This window comes from Syngnathus floridae, chromosome 5 (genome assembly GCF_059516105.1).
Source record: "Syngnathus floridae isolate MCC-2025c chromosome 5, RoL_Sflo_1.0, whole genome shotgun sequence".
NCBI lineage: Eukaryota > Metazoa > Chordata > Actinopteri > Syngnathiformes > Syngnathidae > Syngnathus > Syngnathus floridae.
In genome coordinates, this window is record NC_142417.1 from 8266988 (window position 1) to 8290967 (window position 23980).

The 23980-nt window shown below is 41.0% G+C and overlaps 4 protein-coding genes across 11 annotated transcripts; 1 reads left to right on the forward strand and 3 right to left on the reverse strand.

The window, feature by feature from the left end:
• Window positions 1-164: 164 nt before the first annotated feature.
• Window positions 165-7135, reverse strand: unc45b (unc-45 myosin chaperone B). Of its 8 annotated transcripts, none has more exons than XM_088375118.1 (22): window positions 6842-7135; window positions 5762-5820; window positions 5408-5582; window positions 5108-5269; window positions 5001-5037; window positions 4743-4918; window positions 4476-4565; window positions 4205-4372; window positions 3948-4113; window positions 3682-3852; window positions 3439-3610; window positions 3047-3347; window positions 2791-2885; window positions 2532-2673; window positions 2327-2467; window positions 2131-2258; window positions 1909-1975; window positions 1703-1816; window positions 1503-1618; window positions 1285-1402; window positions 1052-1207; window positions 165-958 (listed from the first exon to the last, which is right to left on the reverse strand). In XM_088375118.1, the coding sequence occupies exons 3-22, from the start codon at window positions 5408-5410 to the stop codon at window positions 686-688; spliced, it is 2796 nt and encodes a 931-aa protein (XP_088231244.1). In that variant the 5' UTR covers window positions 5411-5582; window positions 5762-5820; window positions 6842-7135; the 3' UTR covers window positions 165-685. The 8 variants fall into 8 exon arrangements, with proteins under 8 accessions (XP_088231244.1, XP_088231245.1, XP_088231250.1 ...); XM_088375119.1 differs by having other exon boundaries at window positions 5762-6117; window positions 6842-6859; XM_088375124.1 differs by lacking the exon at window positions 5408-5582.
• Window positions 7105-19165, forward strand: LOC148397914 (kinesin-like protein KIF2A). Its single transcript, XM_088375126.1, has 20 exons — window positions 7105-7384; window positions 10116-10210; window positions 10432-10548; window positions 11064-11118; window positions 11566-11679; window positions 12869-12969; window positions 13048-13143; window positions 13235-13289; window positions 13354-13516; window positions 13613-13703; window positions 13783-13846; window positions 13925-14016; window positions 14105-14247; window positions 14334-14538; window positions 14621-14731; window positions 14818-14885; window positions 16190-16337; window positions 16545-16646; window positions 16727-16862; window positions 16946-19165. The coding sequence occupies exons 1-20, from the start codon at window positions 7324-7326 to the stop codon at window positions 17029-17031; spliced, it is 2103 nt and encodes a 700-aa protein (XP_088231252.1). The 5' UTR covers window positions 7105-7323; the 3' UTR covers window positions 17032-19165.
• dimt1l (DIM1 dimethyladenosine transferase 1-like (S. cerevisiae)) lies at window positions 17803-21228 on the reverse strand. Its single transcript, XM_088375127.1, has 12 exons — window positions 21045-21228; window positions 20451-20524; window positions 20179-20265; window positions 20013-20074; window positions 19845-19938; window positions 19726-19775; window positions 19536-19659; window positions 19376-19468; window positions 18903-18967; window positions 18692-18755; window positions 18492-18598; window positions 17803-17964 (listed from the first exon to the last, which is right to left on the reverse strand). Exons 1-12 carry the CDS (start codon window positions 21100-21102, stop codon window positions 17922-17924), a joined length of 921 nt encoding a protein of 306 aa, XP_088231253.1. The 5' UTR covers window positions 21103-21228; the 3' UTR covers window positions 17803-17921.
• Window positions 21229-21273: 45 nt separating this feature from the next.
• cenph (centromere protein H) lies at window positions 21274-23454 on the reverse strand. The gene is made up of 10 exons (XM_088375131.1): window positions 23234-23454; window positions 22880-22984; window positions 22753-22808; window positions 22635-22680; window positions 22504-22572; window positions 22075-22131; window positions 21923-21986; window positions 21753-21804; window positions 21529-21689; window positions 21274-21438 (listed from the first exon to the last, which is right to left on the reverse strand). The coding sequence occupies exons 2-10, from the start codon at window positions 22972-22974 to the stop codon at window positions 21346-21348; spliced, it is 693 nt and encodes a 230-aa protein (XP_088231257.1). The 5' UTR covers window positions 22975-22984; window positions 23234-23454; the 3' UTR covers window positions 21274-21345.
• Between the last annotated feature and the right edge of the window lie 526 nt (window positions 23455-23980).

Here is a 23980-nt window from a genome sequence, read left to right on the forward strand (position 1 = left end):
GACTCAAACACGCCGTCTGCTGGCCGGGAAAAGAAAACTTCAACCGGAGGGAAGTGCAAATCTGTTTGAAAAATTGAAAGCAATTAGAAGAAAATAAGTCAATTCCATAGTACCACCATAATGGCCAGCAGATGCGCAATGCTTCGTAAAAAATGAGGCAAAGGTTTTAATCCTAAAATGTGTATTTCTTTTTCCTTCAATAAAATGAACACTGTCCACAAACATGTAGGCAGGGGTATCTTGAATCTTACTATGCATGAAAAGTTTAAAAAATGCACTCTACTCTAGAATTTAACAGATGTCGTCACATGTATGAGTAAGTCAAATGAGAAAAGTTAATAGTTTAATCGAATACGATTCAAACACAATAAAACAAAATTTTGGGATTGTCATGTCTTGTCAGATATTTTGTGTGTGGACCCTACAATCAGAAGTTTAACTCTACCTGAATTTCCCCTGGGATCCACAAGAACAAAATTGTCAAATAAAAAGAAAAAAAAAGAAAAATCAAATATGATTTTGAAGGTTATAACGTTTAAACATCAGCAAATCTGTGTATTTGTTAATAATTTATGCATTATTTTTCCATATCAATCATCCAGTGATAACTTCTATGTGGAAAGGCTCATCAAAACAAACACAGGAAAGAAAGAATAACATCTATTGATGTGTTTATGGCCAGTGTTTAAGAAGGGGCGGCGAAGGGTTTGATTAGACCCAGGTCCATAGCCTTGACCAGACATTCCCGTGCGGCATCGATCACATCCTGCCTTTTGGGATTGTCTTCTGCCTTGCCGATCACCGACATAATTTCCAGCAGCTCGCTCTCGATCAGTTTCTTGGCCAGGTCGCTGTCGTCCGAGTTGAGCATGTTGTATACTGTTACGAGGCCTCGGTGCTGGACCATTGGGTTGTTGTGTAGACACAATCTCTGGAGGATCTCAAGCCACTGGGCGGTCTGTTGACAAAACATTTGTTTCGTGGTCGTGCAGAAATGGTGTGACATGTACAGTATGTCTCTGATGAACTAAAGACTACTTGGGATACGTACCACGAGGGTCATCTTGGTGCAGAGCTTCTTCTGAGCAGCAGTTAGCATAGCCAGTGCTCCGGCTGCGGCGATCTGCAGCTTGTCGTCATCTTCCCCACAAAGTAGTACCAGCAACTTCAGCTTATCATTTCCATCTTCCAAGTAGCGCTCTTGGACCTACAATATGTATTACTTGTACGGTAAATGTGTCACATTAACTTCTCTTGTTTGTTATTATCTCCTTGTGTTCTTACAGCTTTACATGTCACCAGGTTGCACATGCATTCAGTGGCAGCTTGTCTGATCTGCTCATGTTCTTCAAACATATAGCTCTCAATATCAGGTAGCGCGTTCTCTTTCACGATCTTTGTCCTGAAAATGTCATAATAAAAACAAAGGTAAGATATATGAAAACTAAAATCAGGTCATGTGTGCAATAATATTACATAATGGTAGTGGTTAAGGGCAATACCTTAGTTTTTCGCTGAAACCAGCAAAATTAGTGAGGCCTCGGAGAGCCTCGAAATTTTGGATTCCCTCTCTGTCTGTGTGAAGAAGGTTGACTAAAGGCCTCACCACCTCATACACCTGAGCGGAATGACAGAAAGGAAGACTGGTTAAGATCATGTGAAAAGACTACACAAATAGTCATTGTTTTAATCTCTTTCTTACTCTTTCACCGGGAAAGGCGATCTCTGGGTTTGAAATGGCTGCAATTCTGGCGAGCGCGTGACCGGCTTTTACTTTTCCAGCATCTGTCCCTTCCAGAGCCAGAGGGATCAAAGCCTGAGGGCAGAGCCAAAACCATGTGTGTGTTCTTTCGTAGCATTAACACAATGCTGAATTTTAGACATTGACCAGACAAAAATTAAACTCACCTTTCCTCCGCCCTGGGCAACAATGATACCACGATCTTTGGGGTCATCAGACAATGCCAAGAAAACTCTTAAGACAAAAGAAAAAAAAATATTTTGTTGTTAGGGAACAATGGTAGTCATTTTCTCATGATGTTTAATGTCTTTATATCCACACAACACCAGAGTCATATGAAATTCAATTTTGTAGCACACATCGCTTTCGAGTATTGTTTCGTTTCATACCTTGAGAGCATCTCCTTGGTCTGGTCTGTCAGAATGGAATTGTCTGCTTTGACCATTACAGCAAGAGCAGATGTGACTCCAGCCTTGAGAAGCCTCTTCACTCGCTTGTCAATAAAGTCCTTCTTGTCCTGTAATCAGTTGCGAGTTTAAATATAACGAGTGTGTGCATGTAATGTGGTCCACGAGATTGTTGTACCTTGGGGTGCTGCTCAGGCACGTGCTGTTTTGAGAACTTTGCCAACTGTACCAGCTCGGGGATGATTTCTTTCTTCTCATAGGTGTTGGTGCAGTTAACCAAAGTGCAAGCCACTGCGTATATGATAGTCTTATCTTTCGACTGAAATGAAAAGAGAGCAAGTTATCGCGAGTTAACACTGTAATCTAATTTGTCATTTTTCAACCTTGGCCAGTTCAAACATGGCTTTCAATGCCTGCTCGTCCTCAACAAAGTCATCTTTGACATCAGCATCATTAGTTAGGTAAGCCAAACCCTCGATGGCCCATTTCCTTGTTTTGGCATCGATCATAGGATTGCAGAGCCACCTAGAAGAGACAACAATGACTGTGTGATCTAAATTAAACTTGAATGGAAAAAGAAACAAATATTAAACTTTTAACATTCTTTACTTTCATAACTCGGATATGTGTGTAAAATCTCACTTTCTGCACTGCTTAGCTAACTTCTCTGTGGAGCCCTCAGCAAACTGTCTTAAACTGTAGTCATCACCTCCTGCAGAGCCAAGTTTGCAGAGACCCTGTGGAGGAGATGGAAATTAGTACGAACAAGTACTGGAACACAAAATACAAAAGTATTCATTCAATTTAATTCTCACTTATTACTTTCAAATTTTAACATTTCTGCAGAAATTGCACAATTTCTAGTAATGGTGTTTCTCTACAGCTAGGATACACTCACCACCAGCGAGCGTATTTTAATCTTCTCATTTTTGGTCTTCTTATAGATGTCCTTTAGCAGTGACACGCCATTTGTTATGATAAAGCTAGCGCGGCTCATCTTCGTCGAGGCGTGGATGAGAGCCTCCACGGCGACCATCTGGTCCACCTCACGTTCAGAACTGCACAGCGCCACCATCATCTCCATGATGCCTTGACTTCCGACCAAGGCGTTCCCTACTTCAAAAGGACCTTGCAGCAGCCCGGAAATCACGTTGATGGCGTGAATTGTTTTGTCCATGTCGTTAGGGTCAATTTTGGATCTGTGGAAGAAGGGAGGAGATGTCAGTAGAGACAACAAAAACATTCACCTTGTTGGTGTCTGAAATGATGAGAGGGATTTCATGGGCATACTTTATGTACTCATCACAAACGTCCCTGAAGTTGTTTCTCTCTGGGTCACACGTAAGGTCATCATAAAGCCGGTTGAGGAGTACACTGGCAATCAGCTGTGTGTTATCAGTCAAGGGCAACTGGTCGGGCAGTTCAGAAACCTGACCGCATACCTTCAGGATCTTCTTCAGACCTGACAAAAATAAAATTATGAAAGAAATAGATGTCACGTTTTGTTTATCTCAAAGATTTCTTCTGGCTCACCGTGATCGATAGTGAAGAGGGTCCTTGAGTTGTCAGGCTCTTTTTTTCCTTTGCGAGGGACGTTCTTGCACAGGAGGTTCAGCGCCTGGTCTCTGCCGTGGCCAGACACCTTTTTACTGCTCACCATCTCCAGCAAAGACAGGAGGATGGTCTTCAGGTCCTTAGCGGCATCTGGGAAGAAAACCAAAGATCAAGATGCCAATCGAATTGTATTAGCAGTCATCAAGAACATCATCTATAGATAAAAGTTATGAATGCAATCTCACCCAAAACCAAGGACTCTTCTTTCCCATATTCTCTTTTATCCCCGCCTGTGAGGGAGTCGTTGATGCATTGGAAAAGATTGCATGTTGCCAGAGCAATCTCCTCATTGTCAAGTGCCATAATGCTGCACAATTTATCAATGCCCACCATGTGAATAATTGCCATTGCCTGTTAAGTGAAGACAATAATCTTATTTCCAGACTGTCAGCAAAGTATGCATGTGCACATGTACACTATTCGTCTAATATGTAATCCTAACCCGAGCTTTATGTCCTGTGCACATTCCCGAAAGAGTACGAATAGCAGCCAGGATCATCTCTGGTTTTCCTGTCTCGATCATGTTGAGGAGCAGAGGCACGCCATTGTTCTGGAAGATTCTCTCTGCTCCTGCATCCTCTCTGGATAGTACAATCAGGTTGTTGGCAGCCTTCACATAAAAAAAATACATATACAGTACAATGTGATGCAATCTAAAGATAGAATCTTATGTTTATGGGTTGTATTTTTGGCTAACAACAAAAAAAATCCACCTTTTCCTTCTTTTCCTTTTCCATTTCTTCATCGAGTAGAATATCAAACATGTTCTGTACCCTTGAATCAGTGGAGAATGTTGTTTTGAGCTGTGAATATGAACCACAGATAGAAATTAATCTTTGATTGTGTCTGTTTGGACAATGGATGTACAACATTTACTAAAAATGCACTATTCAAACAATAAACCGTTTGCAGTTATATCTTTATCTAACAGTTTGCATTTCTACATGTGTATGTTCCATTGTGCTCCATTCGAATCTGACCTTTGTCTGGATTTCAGCCCCCAACCGGCGGAGAGTCTCCAGGAAAGTTTTGTTCTTAGGTTCAATGGTCGCACATCTCTGTACATCTTTAAAGGCCATGTCGAGTTTTCCAAGCTTCTCCAGAGCTTGGCAGCGCCTGTACAAGGCTTTGATATCAGCTGCATCAACATCAATAGCTGGATAAAATTAACACAGGACAAAGTTTCAATGGGTTTGGGTCATTTTTTTTTGGGCTGATTACTTGTTATGATTCAGTACCTTTGGATGCGTCAGTGGCTGCGCTGGAATATTTTTCCTGTTAAAACAATCACATTGGTAAGATTGACTTGCAAATACTTTATAGCTGTTACAGTTAAGGTCCTTACCTTTTTTAGATAGCAGGCAGATCTGTTTCTGTGAATAACAGCCAGCAAGTTTTTGTCCTTAGACAAATTGATTGCTTTGGTGTAACACTCGATAGCCTTGTCAATATCTCCTGCTTGGAAATGTTTGTTTCCCTCATCTTTTAACTGGATTGGATCTCCCATCTGTGAGAAAAAAAAAAAAAAAACACCAGGGATACAATTAGATCATCAAGCATTCCATAATTCAGTTCAATAGTCAGCAATCAATTGCATAGGTACAAACATTGACCAATTTAATCGATTAATTGAATGTGTTCTCACCATCGTTTGCAATCAGTGGCCTGCTGACCTGGGTCTTGGGTAGTAATGGCTAAGCACATGCTATCTCATGCACATGCTATCTGTAACTTTAAATGGCCTCCCCTCAGGCCTTTTTTGGGCACGGTGCCGTGAGCAGTGCAACAAATTCTGCTTTGCTAATGGACTAATGTTCTGCCTTTACAACACACACGAGAGCAAACAAAACATATACAATACCCTTTATGTTGTTTCTCTTTAAAGTCAATATTTCCTCCAATTGCCGTTCCCAGAACTTCAGTCGGATGAGATTGACACTGTATATTTGTAACCGGCTCCACTGAGAAGCCCATTTATATTTGAGGCGGGACAACTCACGGTGGCCCATTCATGAATGATGTAGGGTGGTGGGGGGAGAAACCAAGACACAAGCTCCCCTGAGAAAAAAACCAAATAAACAAAAAATACAGGATTCTCTTAAACTTTTAAGATTACTTGTGCTGCAGAAAGTAATACTGAAGGGATTTTAAAGTAAAGCAAATAATTAAATGTATATGTGACAAATTCAACCCTGCTCTCAAAAGTGGTCTCCTCCTGATAAGGTTTATTTAGGGCACAGACAGCTGAGAACTTTGTAGCAAAGCCTGATGCAAGTGTGTTGGGGTGGGGGGGTGACAGCTGGAGGACCCCCAGAGTAACCTGGTAGCTTCTAGAAAAAGAAGAATCTCGAGCCTCTGAAAGTGGAGGGGGAGTTAGCTATGAGGGTGATAAGGGTTAATGTGTTGATATTTTTTCTGTAGTAACTTATTCCAGATGTATGTCAATGCATTTGGGAAATTGCATTGAGTAAGATTTCAGCGTGAGCCATTGTGATAACAGTGTATTAACTTAGACATTAGCTCTGCAATTTATCCTTGATTCAAAATTGAGTTTGCAGTGATTTAACAAGAATCATATCATATGGTAACTGGCACATTTGTGAGTAAATAATTAGTTGCCCTGAAACGTGTGTTTATTTTATAATAAAGACACAAATATTCATTAATTTTCTGCTTATCCTCAAGGAGTAGCTAGAGAAAACCCATGCAGGCATGGGGTGCACATGCAAACTCCTCACAGGAAGGCTGGAATCGAACCCGGCCCCTCTGAACTGTGAGGCAGAATGTGCCCAATACCCAAATATTAAAGGGGTGCTACTTTTGTTAAAATAATGTGTCTGGATTTTTTTCATACTGCATTATATATACCGTAAGGCTGGCATTCTGGTCCATGACATACTAGTTGTCCTTCTTCCCCTATTTTACCCCGTTTTTATTATGATTATTGTAATTGTTTTGGATATTTCTATTTGTGTTCTTTGTTTTATTATTGGATGTAATCTGAAAAAAAATGGCCATGTGACGGGAAATAAAATTCAGTTCGACGATTAAACGTTGTAAATAAGTCATGGATACAGACCAATGCTCTTTCTCGCCCATTATGAAATTAGGTCAGTTCAGAAACAGAGGTGCAGTACATGATGACGGGTGGCTTTTACCACACCACAAACGCTAACTAGAATAAAAAAAAAAAAAAACAGCTTGTGACGCTTGTGAAAATTCGTAACTTGCTCTGATGAGTGTATCAAAGTGATGAAACAATCAATCACTTCACGTCATTTCACAAAGTACGCCACTTTAGAAAAATCACATCAGTCACTTAGCATCGTGCGTCGTCGTGCCGAAACTAGTGCGAGCCAACCCCGACAGCCGATTCTTTGTTTACTTCCGGTTTGTGACAGGAAGTAGATCGACGCTGCACCGGAACTGGCCTGTGAGCTGGAGCTTCTGCGGGCAGTCTCCTCGCTGTTCGCCTCCTCGCTTTCCCTTCGGCTGCTTCTCTGACCTCGCTTAGGAGCTTTTTACCCGTTTATTTTTTTAATTTAGTACAGGGAATGTAGAATGGCTGTGGCGTTTGGGAAGCTTGTCGTCGGCACGTATGTGGAAATAAAGCGCAGTGATGGTAAGTCTGAGGCGAGTTGCTCTTGTCTTCGTCGCGGTGTCGAGCCCAAGTTGTTAGGGGAGCTTTGTTGCTGTGGTGCTGCTGAAGGCAGCTAGGGTTCTTTCTGATGGAAAAACGTTCGCTGGCGAGGAAATGCCAACGTGCTTGGATGTGACACCCCCCTCAAGTCTCATTCATTTGCGATTTTGATTCATCTTTCTTGATCAGCACGGCGTTCTCATTTTGATTCGTTCCATCAAGCACGTTAATATAATGTGAAAATATATTCACCATGTGAATATCAACCACCATAAACTTGCGTTTTCAACGTGTTTTTATTAAAAACACCTTTCCAACCTTACTCGGTAGCGCTTCATTGCGCAGCATTAACAGGGGATTAGCTTAATGGCTAATGCTAACGTGACCGGCTTCCTTACTGGAGATCCGAAACGGGATGTCAGTGTTGTGTCAAGTATTAACCGTACGAGTCTCCCTGAAAATGTATTTTTCCAATTCGGTTTGCTTGGCTCGAGCGTTAATGGCGGATCTCGACCTTGTAAATGGCAGTTGCTATGGAAACCCAGTGCCCAACTACAACATCAAAGTCGTACTGTTTTCTTAAAATCGTGCGTGGTCCATAGATTATAATCATTTGTTTATTTACTACAGATGTACTGCCACTGCGCAGAGCCCATGTTGGCCCACAAGAAAAGAACTTTATCTTGACCCCCTATGTAATTCTAAAACAAAAAAATGTCAGAGGGGCTGTTATTAAAACCCCCGAAACATTGTTAGATTAAACTGGGTCTCTGTGTGTGACTTTCTGTGATCGAGATGTGGCGGAAAATATTAAGAAACAGAAAGGTTCTAGAAATGTGTCATCAGCACTTTTAGTGGCACTGATATGTTGGCAATTTTTTTTTGTTCATCTAATCCCAAAACCATCTCCTGTGCTGTGCGAGTAATAGTGCAATGACATGTTCTCGCAATCGGTCCTCAAATGTAAAAGCGGTGGTGTCGAGCAAAACGATTTGAGTCCACGCAGTTCTCAGTTGGCTGGCTTTGCATCCAGAATAGGGATTTCCCTCTCAGCAGGGGGGTGATGTGAGACTCGTGCAGATTCTCGCCAGATTCAGGCCACCAACCCATCTGTTGCAGTCAGCATCCTTAATTCTGGCACCAGCTCCTGGGCTTTTTAAAAATACATATCTCCTCTTGACAACTACAATTTAACTTCTTATAACAGCATAAAACGAAACATGTTGGTGATTAACTAGTTTCCCTCGTTCTATTGATGGACTCTTAAATTGATGAGCTTTTTGTCGTATCAGAGGTGGGTACATCTCCTTCAACGACTGGGAAGTATCAGCCTGTTTTTTTATATTAAAGTGGGACACAGTGGACACAATGGGTTCTTTCAGATTATCTGCTGTGACAGAACCAAGTGTGTGATGTAGCAGTGTAGCTCATGGCGGTATGAATGGAAGAAAATGTACATTTTTCTCGAGATTTTTTATATAACCCCTGAGACTTTTTCTTTTCTGGGAAGACTTTTGGAGTACAATGTGTGACCAAAGGTCACCATTCTGAAAAATGTGGAAGTTTATAGTATGCTTGCCCATGCGTAGTGAAGAACAGTAGTAGCTGGCGTGACCTATATTTGCATTTACATAAACACCTGCAGAGGAATTTTCTTAAGACGGTATCACCCCCCCGTCATAAAATCAATCTCGGGATGACCGACTTTTGAAAGAATGCCGTCCGTGGAATTACAAAGACTGCATGCCAAAGTTAATTGAAGCAGGAGCAACCGTAGTTGTGCGTGTTACATACGTAAGCGTCATGATTACAATGAGACACAGCCTAACTGTCAAACTTGCAGGCCGCGGGCCACATCTGGCCTGGTTCGCAATTACATCCAGTTCTCATGCGGATTTATGTGTGGTTTGGCCCGCGCTGCAAGTTGGAGCAAATAACAGCTGACTCTTTTGTTCTCAGTGAGACCTACTTTTTGTGTATCTTTGGTAACACATGTACTCAGAGTGAACACTAGTACTGGTATTCGTTTGGGGGGAAAAAAAGTGGTATTAAACATCTCAACCGAGGATAGAAGATTTCAGAAATTTATTATTTTCCGTCTTTACTGAAAATTTTTTGCAGCATGTTTATATTTTGAATTGGGATTCGTTTTGGAATTATATTCTGCACTGTTTTGATTCACATCTGTGTTCAATAAAGGTTTAGTTTTGTACTTATTGGTTCAATAAATCTTTATTCCCCCCGCCCCCTTCTGTGTGTGACACCACTGGTTTAACCAGTTGAGTAACTTCTGTACTGTACAGTATAAAATCACTCATACATCGGGTACACACCTACATTAAGCCCTTTATTTTCGTTTTTTAATTTGAAAGAAGATTTAGGGCGTGCTCACAATGTCTTCTATTAAGCATTCAGCCGTTTGAGATCTTATCGTGTGTCATCGTGTTCTCATGAATGCAGCATTCCTGCAACTGTGGTTTATTTCTTGGCCAGTTTTTTTCAATGGTGAAAAGTCATGGTTATGAAAAAATGGCAAGAGGACAACTCCCATTAATTATAACACGTCCAATCTGTCTAAAAATAGCACTAAAATATATTGGGAGTGTTAGTCACATTTGGTTGTTTCTTGTTTAAAACAGTGTTTGAAAAAATCTTTAAACTTCTGCAAATTGGTGCCATCTTTCTAACGTTTTTATCCATTACGCTTGGGCAGGACGCATACACGAGGCGATGGTGACGTCCCTGAATGAGGACAACGAGAGCGTCACGGTGGAGTGGATAGAACACGGAGACACAAAAGGGAAAGAGGTAAACCACCATTCATTGCTGCTCAAGGCTCCAGCAGCGACATAGGCCCTGTTTTCTAAAGCGCTGAATATTTCATTAAAGGATGTCAAGAGTGTTGATGATTACGCAACTAAACCGCATGAACTAAATCCAGAAAGAGAAACTTATTGTCGAGCCAAGGTTGGCTTTCGAAGCCTCGGCGTAATTGACTCGTAATTGTCCTCTGTTCTGTTACCGGGCAGATTGATTTGGAGAGCATATTTACACTAAACCCAGATGTGGGTCCAGACGAAGAGATTGTCCGGAGTCCAGAGACTCCTCCTCCGATAACTGGTGTGAAGGTCAATAAAATAGCAAAGGTGAGTTTCCGTGCTGGTAATACTTTGCGCTGCATATTGATTTATATAAAAACATTGAAGACAGCTTAATGGCACAACATACTCTTTGTCCCAGTGATTACAGTCGAGTCCTACTTTTAATTGATTTGAATTATTAATATGTCTGACTACCAGAATGTATTTATCATCTTGGGTTATACACAGCTTTAATTAAACATCAGAGCAAAGTCATGGGCATCTTGCTTGTAGCGCATGATCACGGAAACATACACTTATCTTGCTTCACTGTCTGATTGGAACAAAAGATGCGCAGCTTGACAAAGCCTTTAGTTAAATTGACAGTCACTAACACCAACGTGATTAAAAGAGGCCTGTGCTCTCTAATCAGCACTAATCTTGTCTCACTGATTGTAACTACAGTTGACTAGGTTTGTAATTAGGGTAGTAAACGAGGAATACAGAAGAGGATACAAATAGTTTAGATTAGACATATACAATGTGATAGCTCACCGATGAGGTTTGCTTTCTTTTTGCAGAATCGTGGGACGATAGCACCTTCGAAAATTGACACTCCTTCCAGGGACAGTAGAGGTTTGTTTCAGACGGCCGAAAAACTGCCAAGACAAATTCAACAGTTATTTTGTAGTTGGAGTTGATAATGTGAGTTTCATATTTTGCTATTCTCAAATAAAGTTAATGATATGATGGAGGCACAAATAACGACATATTGGCGAGGCCTTCTACAATCTAAACCAAAAGAATTGAGAAAAACAGCACTATTAATATTCGAGGAGGTTAGATAGCCATCAAACATCTGCAAGAACCTCCATTTTTTTTTTTAAATCAGGGACTCTACAACATGTGCAATAGGGTTGCAGATTGAAAAAAACCCAAAAAAAACCTTTTCCAATACATTAGTATAATTGTTATTGTCAAATTTTTGAGTCCAAAAAAAATACAAGCAAAAAAACAAATAGCAGTATCCTTTGTTGGCTGAACAGTTTTGTATGTTTGATTTTTCTTTTTGTCGGTTTGCAGTAATTCCGACTCAGGCCCGACTCCATCCGTCTCAACATGCTGAGTCAGCAGTGGTCCCTCTATCGCAGCAGGCACAGCCCCCCCAGGCTCCCACACAGCAGCAGCTGCAGAACGGTAACGTTCACGTTCTCACCTTACCGTTCACTACCATGTATGGCTTTTCAGGCAGCTTACTTTGCTCGAAACACCTGCACGTTTACCCCGACCGGTGTTTTTGTTGTCGAAAAGTAAGCCCCATGGTACAGTTTGAATATGTTATCTTTGTTGACCACGTTCATTCCAGAATCTTTACACCCGCCGCTAACCAGAAAGGAGATTGGACAACTTTGTATGTATCACCTATTTATTGCCGTCTTGGTTGTTGTATGATAGTTCCCAATAGAAGTTGACCGTTTGGAGCCATCCGTGTGTTGGTGATGTAGTTCAGATACAAATCCAACCTTGCAGGGAGGAATTGTGGCCACACAGTTTCAAAAGCGTTTTGCTTCTTCATTGATCCATCTTTTTGCCTCTAGCACAGAATCTTCTGGGCACATGAAGCAAACAAATGTTTTTTTCTGTAGCTTGGTGTTCATCTTTTAGGAAAGCTCCCTTTTCCGCCACCTGCTGCCTCAGCGACAGCCTCTGATTATGGTGCCGCTTCCCCGATTGACTTCTTTGTCTTGGTGCTGACCTGGCTCATTAATTCCTCCTAGATTAGAGGGAGATTATTCATCCCTCTGATCTGGTAGTCTCTCCTCTTTGGGACTGGAGATAGCAGGAGGCCAGGCCTACGTTATTACAGTGCTTTCTTTGGAGGGGCAAGGTGTGCTTTGCAGCAAAACCGGGGCCATTGCTTTCATTTTACCTCTTGAAATTGTCATGTTTAAATTACTAATTTATTTATTTGTAACCTTAATCACACTAAGTACAGCAAGTAGAGTCAGATGAGCCAAATTTGAGGAAAAGTGTAGAGTAAGATGGCCTGAAACACAGATGGAGGTTTTAACATCGCCTAATTACGCAGCAATCCAAATCATTGTTTGCGCTCTCCGTCATATTGGAACAGACTGTTGAAAGTTGGAAACAGAAAATGTCATCCAACAAGACCAGCCTGTGAGGAGGGACTGTTTGGTCCGTTTCGTGTACATCACACATTGCAAAGGAGCAAGGTGGCCATCTTGAATACATGAAAACATGAATACATACACCTAGCAAAAAGGAAGTGGCAAATTTTGACTGAGGGCGGTGCTAAGAGAGCACTGCTTGACCAATACTACTATTGTCACGAGAAACCTAAAGGTTTTCGTTCCTCTCTTGGCAGCTCGGAGGAAGTCAAACTGTGTCAAGGAGGTGGAGAAACTGCAGGAGAAAAGGGAGAAGCGTCGGCTTCAGCAGCAGGAGCTGCGGGAAAAGAGGGCTCAGGTATACGGATGGCTACAAAGTCATGTCAACAATCACGTAAGGCATGACCTCATCTTGTCTCTCCAAATCTTCTCGCAGGAGGTGGACACCACCATTCCTAATTATGAGATCATGTGCATGATTCGAGATTTCCGTGCAAGTCTAGACTACCGACCTCTGACCTCAGCCGATCTGGTGAGGAGAAAGCATTACTTCTTGACTTAATGTCGAGTACTTGACACCCCTCCCACTCATCAACGTAACATTTTAACATTGCGCCACTCAGATCGAAGAACATCGAATATGCGTATGTGTGAGGAAACGTCCACTGAATAGAAAAGGTGCGTTGATTCAAATCTTAGCTGTTTTGTTGATTGGGTCACTAATTCTTGGTTTCTGTTTCAGAGCTCACCATGAAGGATTTGGATGTGATAACCATCCCCAGTAAGGACGTGGTGATGGTCCACGAACCTAAACAGAAGGTAGACCTGACTCGCTTCCTGGAGAACCAAACCTTCCGCTTCGACTACGCCTTTGACGATGCCACCGCCAATGAGATGGTTTACAGGTTGGTTGAGTTTCTTTGCCGCTGCTTGTCCTGCATCTGAATTTCAATAGATGAAAATTATTATGAAGCGGCTGTATGATGTTCTCTTCTCTGAAGGTTCACTGCCAGACCATTAGTGGAGACCATCTTTGAGAGGGGCATGGCCACGTGCTTTGCCTATGGGCAAACAGGAAGTGGTAAAACTCATGTGAGTAGCTTTTCACGGAGATGGCAAGTTCAAATAAAAATACTTTTAGTTTTTAATTCCTCAAACTTTTATATTTTAGACAATGGGTGGCGATTTTTCTGGGAAGAACCAAGACTGCTCTAAAGGAATTTATGCATTGGCTGGTAAGACAAAGGCCACGGGTTAACGTTTAAAAAGCATCTACAGGTACTTTGGCTTTCAACAAAAGTTTTTATGTCCAGCCCGGGATGTATTTCTCATGTTGAAGAAACCCAATTACAAGAAATTAGAGCTACAAGTGTATGCAACCTTTTTTGAAATCTACAGTGGAAAGGTGAGGATAAAACAACGTTGGTTTGTCCTTTTTCTTTTCTTTTTTTTTGAGCTCATCACTGTCGACTCCACTGTGTATGTTTTGTAAGGTGTTTGACCTCCTGAATCGCAAAACTAAACTGAGGGTACTGGAAGACCGAAAACAGCAAGTGCAGGTTGTGGGGCTTCAGGAGAAGGAGGTCAAGTGCACAGATGATGTCCTGAAACTCATAGAAGTGGGCAACAGCTGCAGGTACGCAAGTTGAAACCGTTCGTTCGTTCTTTCATGTGATAGACTTCATTAAACCCACGTACATAATGGTTTTCTTCTTTCCCCAGGACATCGGGGCAGACATCAGCCAACGCCCACTCGTCTCGCAGCCACGCCGTGTTCCAGATCATTCTTCGGAGGAAGGGCAAGCTTCACGGCAAGTTCTCCCTCATCGACCTGGCCGGGAACGAGAGGGGCGCCGATACTTCAAGTTCTGACCGCCAGACTCGCCTGGAGGGTGCCGAGATCAACAAAAGCCTGCTGGCCCTCAAGGTTGGCGCAAAGTCAAATGGGCGTCTCGTCTGTACGTATGTTACAACATAAAATAATCTTTGTTCCCTCTGTCTTCTTACAGGAGTGCATCAGGGCTCTTGGCCGCAACAAGCCACACACTCCATTCCGAGCTAGTAAACTCACCCAGGTCCTGCGGGACTCCTTCATTGGTGAAAATTCCCGTACGTGCATGGTGAGTCCATTAGCTCTGCATCCAGATGGCTCCATGTATCCCTCGCACAGTCTGTATCTGACTTTTATTTGTCTGTGTTTGGGCAGATTGCAACAATCTCTCCTGGTATGACATCCTGCGAGAATACACTCAACACGCTCCGCTACGCCAACAGGTGCTCATCTTCACCTTCCACAGTTTAATTGTTGTCCTATAAGACCACATCCTATCCCTTGTTGCCTTTAACGAAGATGGACGCTGAGCTTTACTCGTGAAAGTGCTTCCTAATTCTTGGTGGTTCTTGTCTGACTCTTTCCCTTTATTCTTCTTGCCTCTCCCTTTCCCACCTCTCCCACGCTGCCCCGCTATGCCCTGGCGTAGAGTGAAGGAGTTTGGGATTAGTCCGTCAGACATCCCCTTCTCTCAGGGTGGTCAGGGGAGTCGCCCTGAGCACTCTCCCACCAATACCTTTGAGTACGATGACTTTGCTGCTACTCCCCCCGGCAGGTCAAGCGCTTGCACCGCACTACACAAACACTAGCGCATGAGCTTTTGTCAGGTATGCACGAGGTAGCACAATGAGATCAAATACGAGTTGGATCAAAAATTCCGTACCGTAGTTTGTCACTTAGGGGAGGCATGAAAGCTAAATTAATTTTTAAAATGTCTCGCTCGCTTCCTTAGACAATCAAGTAAACAAAATTAAGAGCATGCCAGCGCAGCAGTATGTAGTTTGGCAGTTAAATAAAGTAAAGCGGACATAATGTAGTGCACCTCAGTCTTATTCCCATTCAACTCAATGCATACACTGCCTGCTTCATTCTCACCACCATAAATTGGGTAATGAAAATGTCTTCCTCTTGTATTTGTGCCTCTCATCAAATCAATGTTTGATTGATTTAGTGTAAAATAGAATTAAGAAAAAGAAATCCAATGAACATTTTATGACTACTCATGACAGAGCTGCAGGGCTTGTATTGGATCCCATTGTGCAAGAGTACCTAATGCAGTGGCCACTTAGTGTATTACAGACACAATTTATATTCTGTTTCGGCAGCAACCCTTTACTGCTGGACACATCTTTCAGCCTTTTTCCACTTTCATCTGCACGTGACTCAATTCTATTCACCGTCTGACTTTTTTTTTTTGCCTGCAATGGCAACATTTTCTTTTCATTCTCCTTTTCGTTCTCACATCTTTGAGTGGACGTATGACCATCGTTGGCCATACATAAGAACCTCGTAAGTTTGGTGCGAATTTCTGTCACAAATAGTGAAAATGTATAGATGAGTGACTGAGGGAGAAGCTCCCAGCAAGATAATTGACTTTTGCACAAGCCACTCCTCTCCATGCATGACATCACTGCTCCTACGATGTCGCCATCCTGTCCCCATCAAACAACCACCAGCATTTCTCTAAGTGGGACTGCTCAGTAAATATGATCAATACTGATGAGATCAATGTTCCTTTGGTGTTCAGGGTGAAGGAACTTACCGTGGACCACAACCAGGTGATGGAGGGAGGCCGTGCCAACATCCACACAGTCAACCAGCTGGACTTTATAGATGAGGAATGGCAGAACAGTTCGCCGCAGAGAGATGACCTCAAGCTGCTCTGTGAGCAGAACGTAAGTAGTGAGCAGTTTGTACTTCACATTTACCTCTGATTACCAACCAAGCCACCATAAAGATTAGCACCTAATTTACTTTAACTTAATTTGTTGATTAGATATTTATCTTTGTTCATCTAGCAATTAAATTAATCAACCAAAATACTATTTAAAAAGGTCTTAGGATTATCCAAATGAAGCTCATCAGTCTGTTTTGCCTCCCAGGAAGAGGAAGTGTCTCCTCAGCTCTTCTCCTTCCACGAAGCTGTCTCTCAGTTGGTGGAAATGGAGGAGCAGGTCCTTGAGGACCACCGGGCTGTTTTCCAGGTTAGCCCATTGAAGAAATTTGAAGTACTTTTAAATTGCTTCATTTTATGATAGAAATATTTTTTTCCCCCTATTTTCAGGAGTCCATCAGATGGCTGGAGGACGAGAAGGACCTCTTGAAGATGACAGAAGAGGTGGATTACGATGTAGAATCATATGCCACTCAGCTGGAGAAGATCCTGGACCAGAAGATAGACATCCTCACTGAGCTCCGAGGTTTGACTGAAGCAGATTCACATCCGAGCTGTTTCCATCATATCTCTTAACACCGATCTCTTGTACTCCTTTGTTTCACCTAGATAAAGTGAAATCATTCCGCTGTGCTCTTCAAGAGGAGGAGAAGGCCAGCAAGCAGATCAACCCTAAGAGGCCACGTGCTCTTTAGTGAGACTGAAGATGTGGAAAGAGAACCACTAGACGGATGTTTGTCGAAGCACAAACAAAAGGACTGGCCTTCCCAACAGGCTCAAACATTTGCAACTGTTATGATGACTCTTCATAGAAATTGACTGTGTTGCTATGGTTATTTAGGAAGAACACATGGGAAAGGAAATAGTTCATTTTGTTTTTTCATGGAGAATGTTTAGTTGTCTAACTATTCTCCTTAAATTATTTTCTTTAATACTTGTTTGTACTTTTCAAACTGTTTTTTGACATGGTTTGCCACACAAAACCAGCGTTTGATTTACGGTTGCCCCAGCTAACATGTACAGTCTGCATGTGCACTAATGTTATGGCATCATTATTTTTGTCACTATATAGTCACGTCTGAAATGCAGTCTCCATAATTCCACTTTTTACTCATGAGGAAGAAGCAGCAGTGCAAAATGCTTCTTCCTTGAGTGTCCCTGAAAGACATTTTTACGTGTCGCTCACTTTCATTTGTGCCATTAGTTTCTAAACTTACAGTCAACATTTTTTCCACCCGTTACTATTTGTTCTAAAAACTGGAAAGGAAAAACTACAATAAATGTAAATAGTGAAAAACACTAAAATTGAGTTTTGTGGCATAGTGGAAAGGATGTCCCTAAGGAGCTTCAGGAAGCTAGCTAGCTAAACCAGATTGTGGCAGCGTTTCTCCTTTCAGAACCTGGATTCGATACCTCTAATCTTTACAACCAAGTCCATTATGCTCGGTGACATTAGAATCTCAATATGAGTTCTTCACGTATCTTTTATTTACAATAAGAAATTTCTAAAAGGGCTCTAGATGAAAGAAATACTTTAGTCCTTGTGGAACACCAATCACTGGTGTCTCTTCCTGGCTGTGTGCCTTTAGGAAAAGTGGATCCCTGCTGCATTGAACGCATGAAGCAATCTGAGGAGTAGAAATATGTGCAATGGGTAAGAAATCTATTCATGAATAGTGAAAGAATGCTCTTGGATGTACAGGGGATCCTCAGTTTATGACGTCAATTCATTCCTATGTGGCGATGTAAACCGAATTTTGGTGTAAGTTGGAACAGTAATAAAATGAAACAGTAATAAACAAAAGAAAACCATTTATTCTATGGTTGGCTTGCACACTGGAAGGAGGGAGCGTTGCAAGAGACGACCCAACAGTCCAAAATAGCGTATCTTAGGACGTCTTTACGGTGCTTATTACCCAAAACCGCTTAGGTCGAATAAAAGGCTTTAAATATAATAGACGTGTATCGTAAACACAAAACAGCATAACTCAAGGTTGTCGTAAACCGAGGACCCCTTATGTAATTAAAATAGTTGTCGCTCCTATTTCCTGAGCGATGTCATTTTAACATGATTGTCAAGACAGTAGCTCAGATTTGCAGGAATGCCATTTAGCAGATTATCTGAAAGATTAAAATGAGGGAGTATTCAACTTACACCATGAAGTCATCTATGTCCATGGACCTTGCTCTCTTGTCACTGAAATTTGCCTCTTGTAAGATGCTTTCTACTTTTTTGCTGATGCTAAAGTTTGCTGGCACCTCCTGTCAAAACGAAGCGTGCAATGTGTCGTCATTGCGGCCAGCGTGTCACAAAAGTATGAAAACATGTTGGTGTTTCCATTTCATTGCACTCACCACATTGGACACAGAGCAGTGGATTCTATAGTTCTTCTCCAGGAGCTGCTCCACTGCAGTCGACCTGGACATTCCAGAATTCAATGTGACTTGATCCGCTTTACACATCAACATTGTGTGCAATCCTTTCTACTGTACACTGAACAAAAATCTACATCCAGCATTTTTGGTTGTGAGCAGTTCTCGTTTTGCAATGTAAAACAATACTCACTTGAACGCGGCGTTGAGGGTTTTATTCTTTCTTACGAAGGCTATTCTGACCAGGCCATCCCACTCCTGAACAGAAGCCATGCATTATTAAAATGTCCACTTTAGTCTTGTAAAACACAGGTGTCAAACTCAAGGCCCAGATCTGGCCCACCATATCATTTTATGTGGCCCGTGAAAGCAAACCATATCTGTGAACTTTCATGACCCTTGCTAAAATCTGTACCAAAATGTTTGTCATGTGTAATAAATAACATTTTGCAAGAATTTTTTTTTTCTCCACTTTTTACAGTAACTACCTTTCCAAGCTGGTAATTATCATTTTTGTGTAATATGTGCTAATATGATGAGACGATGAAACATTTATTTGGTTTCACTGTAATAACGGCCCTCTGAGAGAAACCGAATCTACAAAATGTCCCAAGACAGAAACAAGTTTGACACCCATGTTGTAAGAGTTCCAAAACAAAACTTGACCTGGAAGTTGACTGGAGGAGGAGGATTTTTGGGCTCTATCCTCACAACACTGGACTCAACTTTTGGAGGAGGACGGAAATTATTCTTCCCAACCTGTTTGGGAAAAATAAAATCAACAACAGTTTCTTCTTGGTAAAATATCGACTAGAATTGCACATACTTTCATGAGATGGTCCACACGAGCCAGAAGCTGAGTGTTGATGGACAGCCTGCAGTAGAGTTTATCTCCAGGTGGGGCCACCAGACGCATGGCGAACTCTCTTTGGAACATTAACACGGCACACCTGAGAAAGACACACACATGAGCTGCAAAACGTGACAAGAAAGTACGTGAAAATGAGGTTTCATACCTGAAGAAAGGTCGGTGAAGCAACAGTTTGAAGACAAACGGCGATGAAATCTGTCAGTTAAAAAAAGAAATATGTTTATTGGAGAAGGTAGTTAGAATTGATGCAAGAAAAATGTTTACCTGGTACGGTAAATTGGCCACACACACGTCAAAGAAGGGCAGGTCTGTTTTCAAAACATCCCCAACTAAAATCTGAAGTTTAGCTTGCATGGGTCTGTCGGAGGACGTGACATTTTGATTACACCACACTTTGACTTTTTGAAGATTTACAGCTAATCGATAACTCACGTGCATTGTACTCGTTTCTGCAATTCCGCCACCAATCTGCAATCCAACTCACACGCCACCACCTGTAATACACAAAAGTCTTGTGCTTATTTGTTCAATCCAACTTCAGCACTAAACGGCAATGCACAATTTGTAGAAGCTTTGAGTTCAAATCAATCTTTCTTACCTTCTTAGCTTTTTCTAGTAGTTTCACTGTCATGTTACCAGTTCCGGGTCCCACCTCCAAAACCACATCTGTTGGCCTAAGTGCAGCCTGAAAACGAGGAGGGACACTCATTTTGTGGATTTTAATGCATTAAATTATATGAGCCTGGATTTTTTCCCTTTATCAGAGCATTCCCTCAAAGGTAAGTTGTCAAAGAAATCCGGCAGATTTCACTCTTCAAAGTTTAGGGCAGTCGTGTTGAAATGATTAATTGAAATTGCCATCAGGCTAACCTTCTCAATGACGCTGTTAACAACAAGAGGATTCTTCAAGATGTGCTGACCAATTCCTGTGTTGAACATAATACCTGCAACACACAAATTAACCATTATTCTGTTGTTTCGTGACAGTGATTCTCAAAAGGAGGAGTAATTTTTTTTTAACACATCACAAGAAGACGTGATTGGTTAATATTTTATGAATTGTCTTATTGTTTCACAAAATCCCTTTTTTCATACGCTTTCGTGACGTACTCCGAAATTTGGGAACAGATATTATGTGGCTGAAATCAGACGATTTGTACAATTTATGTTAAGCAATAGCTCTACTTAATATGCCTACGGTACGACGAATCTCGTGTCGTACTGTAGGAAATAATTAACACGCATTTCTATAGCAAATTAAGAAACTCCAGAAAATGTTTGCGGCATGACAGTTCACTAAAATTGTGTTCTTCTTTATCACGCGCATGCTCCCTACGAGGTTTCCTAAAGTTTGCTTAAAATCAGTCATGTTAAACAATTTGAAAGCCCATGATTATCCACTTCGTATTGTTACTAGCATTAGGAAATATGCTAGCGCTAACTTCTCCCGTAAGGAAACCGTACCTTGGTTTTTAACCTCTTGATGCTGCCTGCTTTTCTTCTCCGCTTTAACCTTCGGCATTTTGCTAAATTTGTGGCTTAACACTACAGAAACGGACAAATGTGGTAAATATTTCCAAGTGATGTGGTAAACACGTGTGACGAGCCTACGCTCTTCTTCTCTAGCTAGAGCTCGAATTATGAGAGACATACGTCGCCCTCTTGTGGCCTCTCTCGGTATGACAGTAACAACTACCAGCGTTATAGATTTTATTTATTTAATTTTAGAAACATAAAACAGACACATACACACAAGTGGATTTTTTTAGTCGGTGATGGGAAATTCCTCCAGAGTCAGGGCTATGTCTCGTAGCTCTCGATCGTCCATCCAGTTTACTTTGTACGCCAATAGAAGTCCCTGCACATGGAAAAAAAAAATCTTACAAATTTAAAATGAGTTCCCTGAAATTTAGTATTGCAGGGACTTTTTTTTAATTTATTTTTTTACCCTTAATATATTCTGTCCCATGATGACCATCTTTTTTAATTCTTCCAAGTTTGTGCGGCCTCTCTCCAAAACAGTTTTGTACTTTTCTGCATCTGGGTGCGGTTTCTTCACCTTCAAGTCTTCAATCGCTTTCATTTTCTCATGCAAGAGGCACTTCAGCTCTAAACACAATATAATTATGTTATCAAACAACAAAAAGTTTATTGTAAACCATGTTTACTAACCAAGCCTGTTCTTCTGGAGTTGTGTGATTTCATCTTGAAGAGCCCTGGATTCCTTTAAGTACAAGAAGGAAAAATAAGAAAACATTTATTATTATTTCAGTATATCACAGCCCAGGGTCTAGGATAAATCCTTATTCCCACTCATAAAACAAACACTGAAATTTGTTTACCTCCTGAGCTGTTTTTATTTGTGAGCAAAGCATCGTGCAGCGAGCACTAATGGCTTTCAGCGCACTGAAAACAACATAACAAGTGTATCAAACTGACAACATCTTTCTTTTTTCATAAAATAATTCTACTTTAATTGTTTCTGTGAACTTACTCAGTCTCTGAATTACTTTCTTTCATCTTTTCTTCAATGGCATGCCACATCTGCATTCTAAAACACAGGTCAAGTCAGTAACCTGTTCAGGCCAGTTTATTTGGTAGAGCTGTACAATCTAATGGAATCCAGTACAAATTACAACTTCAAAGTTAACTTTACTTTGGCAATGATTTTTTTGGGTCCTACACCTTGAGTGTCACAGCTCTAGATGAAAAATAATGCCATGTGATCATTGCTGTGTCTTCTTTTAATCATTAGGTGATTCTTGTTGTTTCATTTGATCATATTTTTGTAATCTGTGCATCTTTTATTGTCGTTTTATGAATGCAAAGTTAAGCCGTCTTGCACCATGTCATTTACCACAATAATAAAGATACTGTTAGACCTAATATCAGTTTGACGAGTAAATATTAGCTTATGGTTTACCTGTGCAAAGCCAGTGTGCTGTTAAAATGAAGGGCCTTGATTCTTTCCAGCTCGCTGACATTGCCTGCTCTGTAAAGACAAACATCTGTCATTCGGGAATCGGACGACTGGGTAACAAATCAAGCACTCACAAGCGTTCCTCTGCTTCAGCGCTAGAGCCCGGGCTCAGGTTTGATCCTGCAAGAGAAGAGTTGACATTCACTTTTGTCCTCAGGAAGGAAATTTGTCAGAAAGGGCTGAAAATTTGACCTCTATTAAGTTGCACTTCCATCTCAAAGCACTGGTTAAAGAGTTGCTCTTTTATTCTGAAAGAGACGACAGTAAATACAATAATAAAATATGACACAGGTTACTTATGATCATGAAAGAAGCGCACTTGAGTATGTCTGGTGAGATGTCAGATTGGCCATTGGATCCATCGTTGAGGGGCACGTCCTCCTCCTGGTTTCCCGTATCATCAGATGGCTCCATGATGCCACAACTTGGCAGAAACAAATACAAATCTTTTTTCTTATTATTATTTGCAGACATCACTTTCACCATGTACTCGTGTAGCTATGCTTTTAAATATGCAACCTGTTTTCAAAATATTTTTTTTCTACTGTTCTAAATTTGTATTACGACTTGACGACGACAGATGAGAAGCACTGCTTTCGCGATTAAATACATGTAAGCTTTAAATGAATGCTGGAAGTGCATAATTGAACGAAGAACAGAAAATTAAAGTTACCTTGGTAAATGGAGTCCGATCAAATCTTTAAATGAAATATTACAGTCAAGTGATGATGATACAACGATCACTGATAACTAACAAATAGCTTTAGAACCCACAAAACAAGTGATAGGGGTTTATTTTCGATCGCCAACCCATTAAAGTCGATTTTCACAAAACAAACTTTAGCATTCGTTGGTTCCATTGAATTGACCCGCCCGGAAGTTACGTTTATTCCGCCATCACCCTTTTCCGCCGTCTCCTCCCCTTTGCTGCCTCCATGGCCTCCCTAGGCAATCGGAAACTACAGCGCTCTAACTATATACAAAGTTGCTACAGTATAATGCGTCAATAAAATAAACAAGTGCATATACCTCTGCATCACGTTGTATGCATATCAACATTAAACAGATCGAAAAAGAAATAAATACAAAATTACAGCAAATACTGACTTTATCAAAATCACTTCTCTGCCTTTCTTTTCATCTGTTATTTTTTTCCCCAGGATTTATTCACTGCACTAAATAGCTCCTGGTCTGTGCTGTGTACGCATGCTCAATGCAAATAATAATAATAATAATAATAATAATAATAATAATAATAATAATAATAATAATAATAATAATAATAATAATAATAATAATAATAAACCAAATAAAATGCAGTTTGTTCAAAATGATTCACCTGTGTAAATTAAACTACGATTACATTTAATCCTTAAGAAATATGAAGGTGGTGTTTACCAAAATATTTTTGTATGGATGA

Coding starts and splice junctions, on each gene's coding strand:
- LOC148397914 (XM_088375126.1), top strand. CDS start 7,324: ATGGCTGTGGCGTTTGGGAAGCTTGTCGTCGGCACGTATGTGGAAATA. Junction 7,385..10,115: donor GGAAATAAAGCGCAGTGATG/GTAAGTCTGAGG, acceptor ACGCTTGGGCAG/GACGCATACACGAGGCGATG. Junction 14,017..14,104: donor TTGAAATCTACAGTGGAAAG/GTGAGGATAAAA, acceptor ATGTTTTGTAAG/GTGTTTGACCTCCTGAATCG.
- cenph (XM_088375131.1), bottom strand. CDS start 22,974: ATGGAGCCATCTGATGATACGGGAAACCAGGAGGAGGACGTGCCCCTC. Junction 22,809..22,879: donor ATCTCACCAGACATACTCAA/GTGCGCTTCTTT, acceptor CGTCTCTTTCAG/AATAAAAGAGCAACTCTTTA. Junction 22,573..22,634: donor GCTGAAGCAGAGGAACGCTT/GTGAGTGCTTGA, acceptor TTGTCTTTACAG/AGCAGGCAATGTCAGCGAGC.
- unc45b (XM_088375118.1), bottom strand. Junction 5,038..5,107: donor CTGCCTGCTATCTAAAAAAG/GTAAGGACCTTA, acceptor TTGTTTTAACAG/GAAAAATATTCCAGCGCAGC. Junction 4,114..4,204: donor GCACAGGACATAAAGCTCGG/GTTAGGATTACA, acceptor TTCACTTAACAG/GCAATGGCAATTATTCACAT.
- dimt1l (XM_088375127.1), bottom strand. CDS start 21,102: ATGCCGAAGGTTAAAGCGGAGAAGAAAAGCAGGCAGCATCAAGAGGTT. Junction 18,968..19,375: donor CTCCTCCAGTCAACTTCCAG/GTCAAGTTTTGT, acceptor GCTTCTGTTCAG/GAGTGGGATGGCCTGGTCAG. Junction 18,756..18,902: donor ACCCTCAACGCCGCGTTCAA/GTGAGTATTGTT, acceptor TGGAATGTCCAG/GTCGACTGCAGTGGAGCAGC.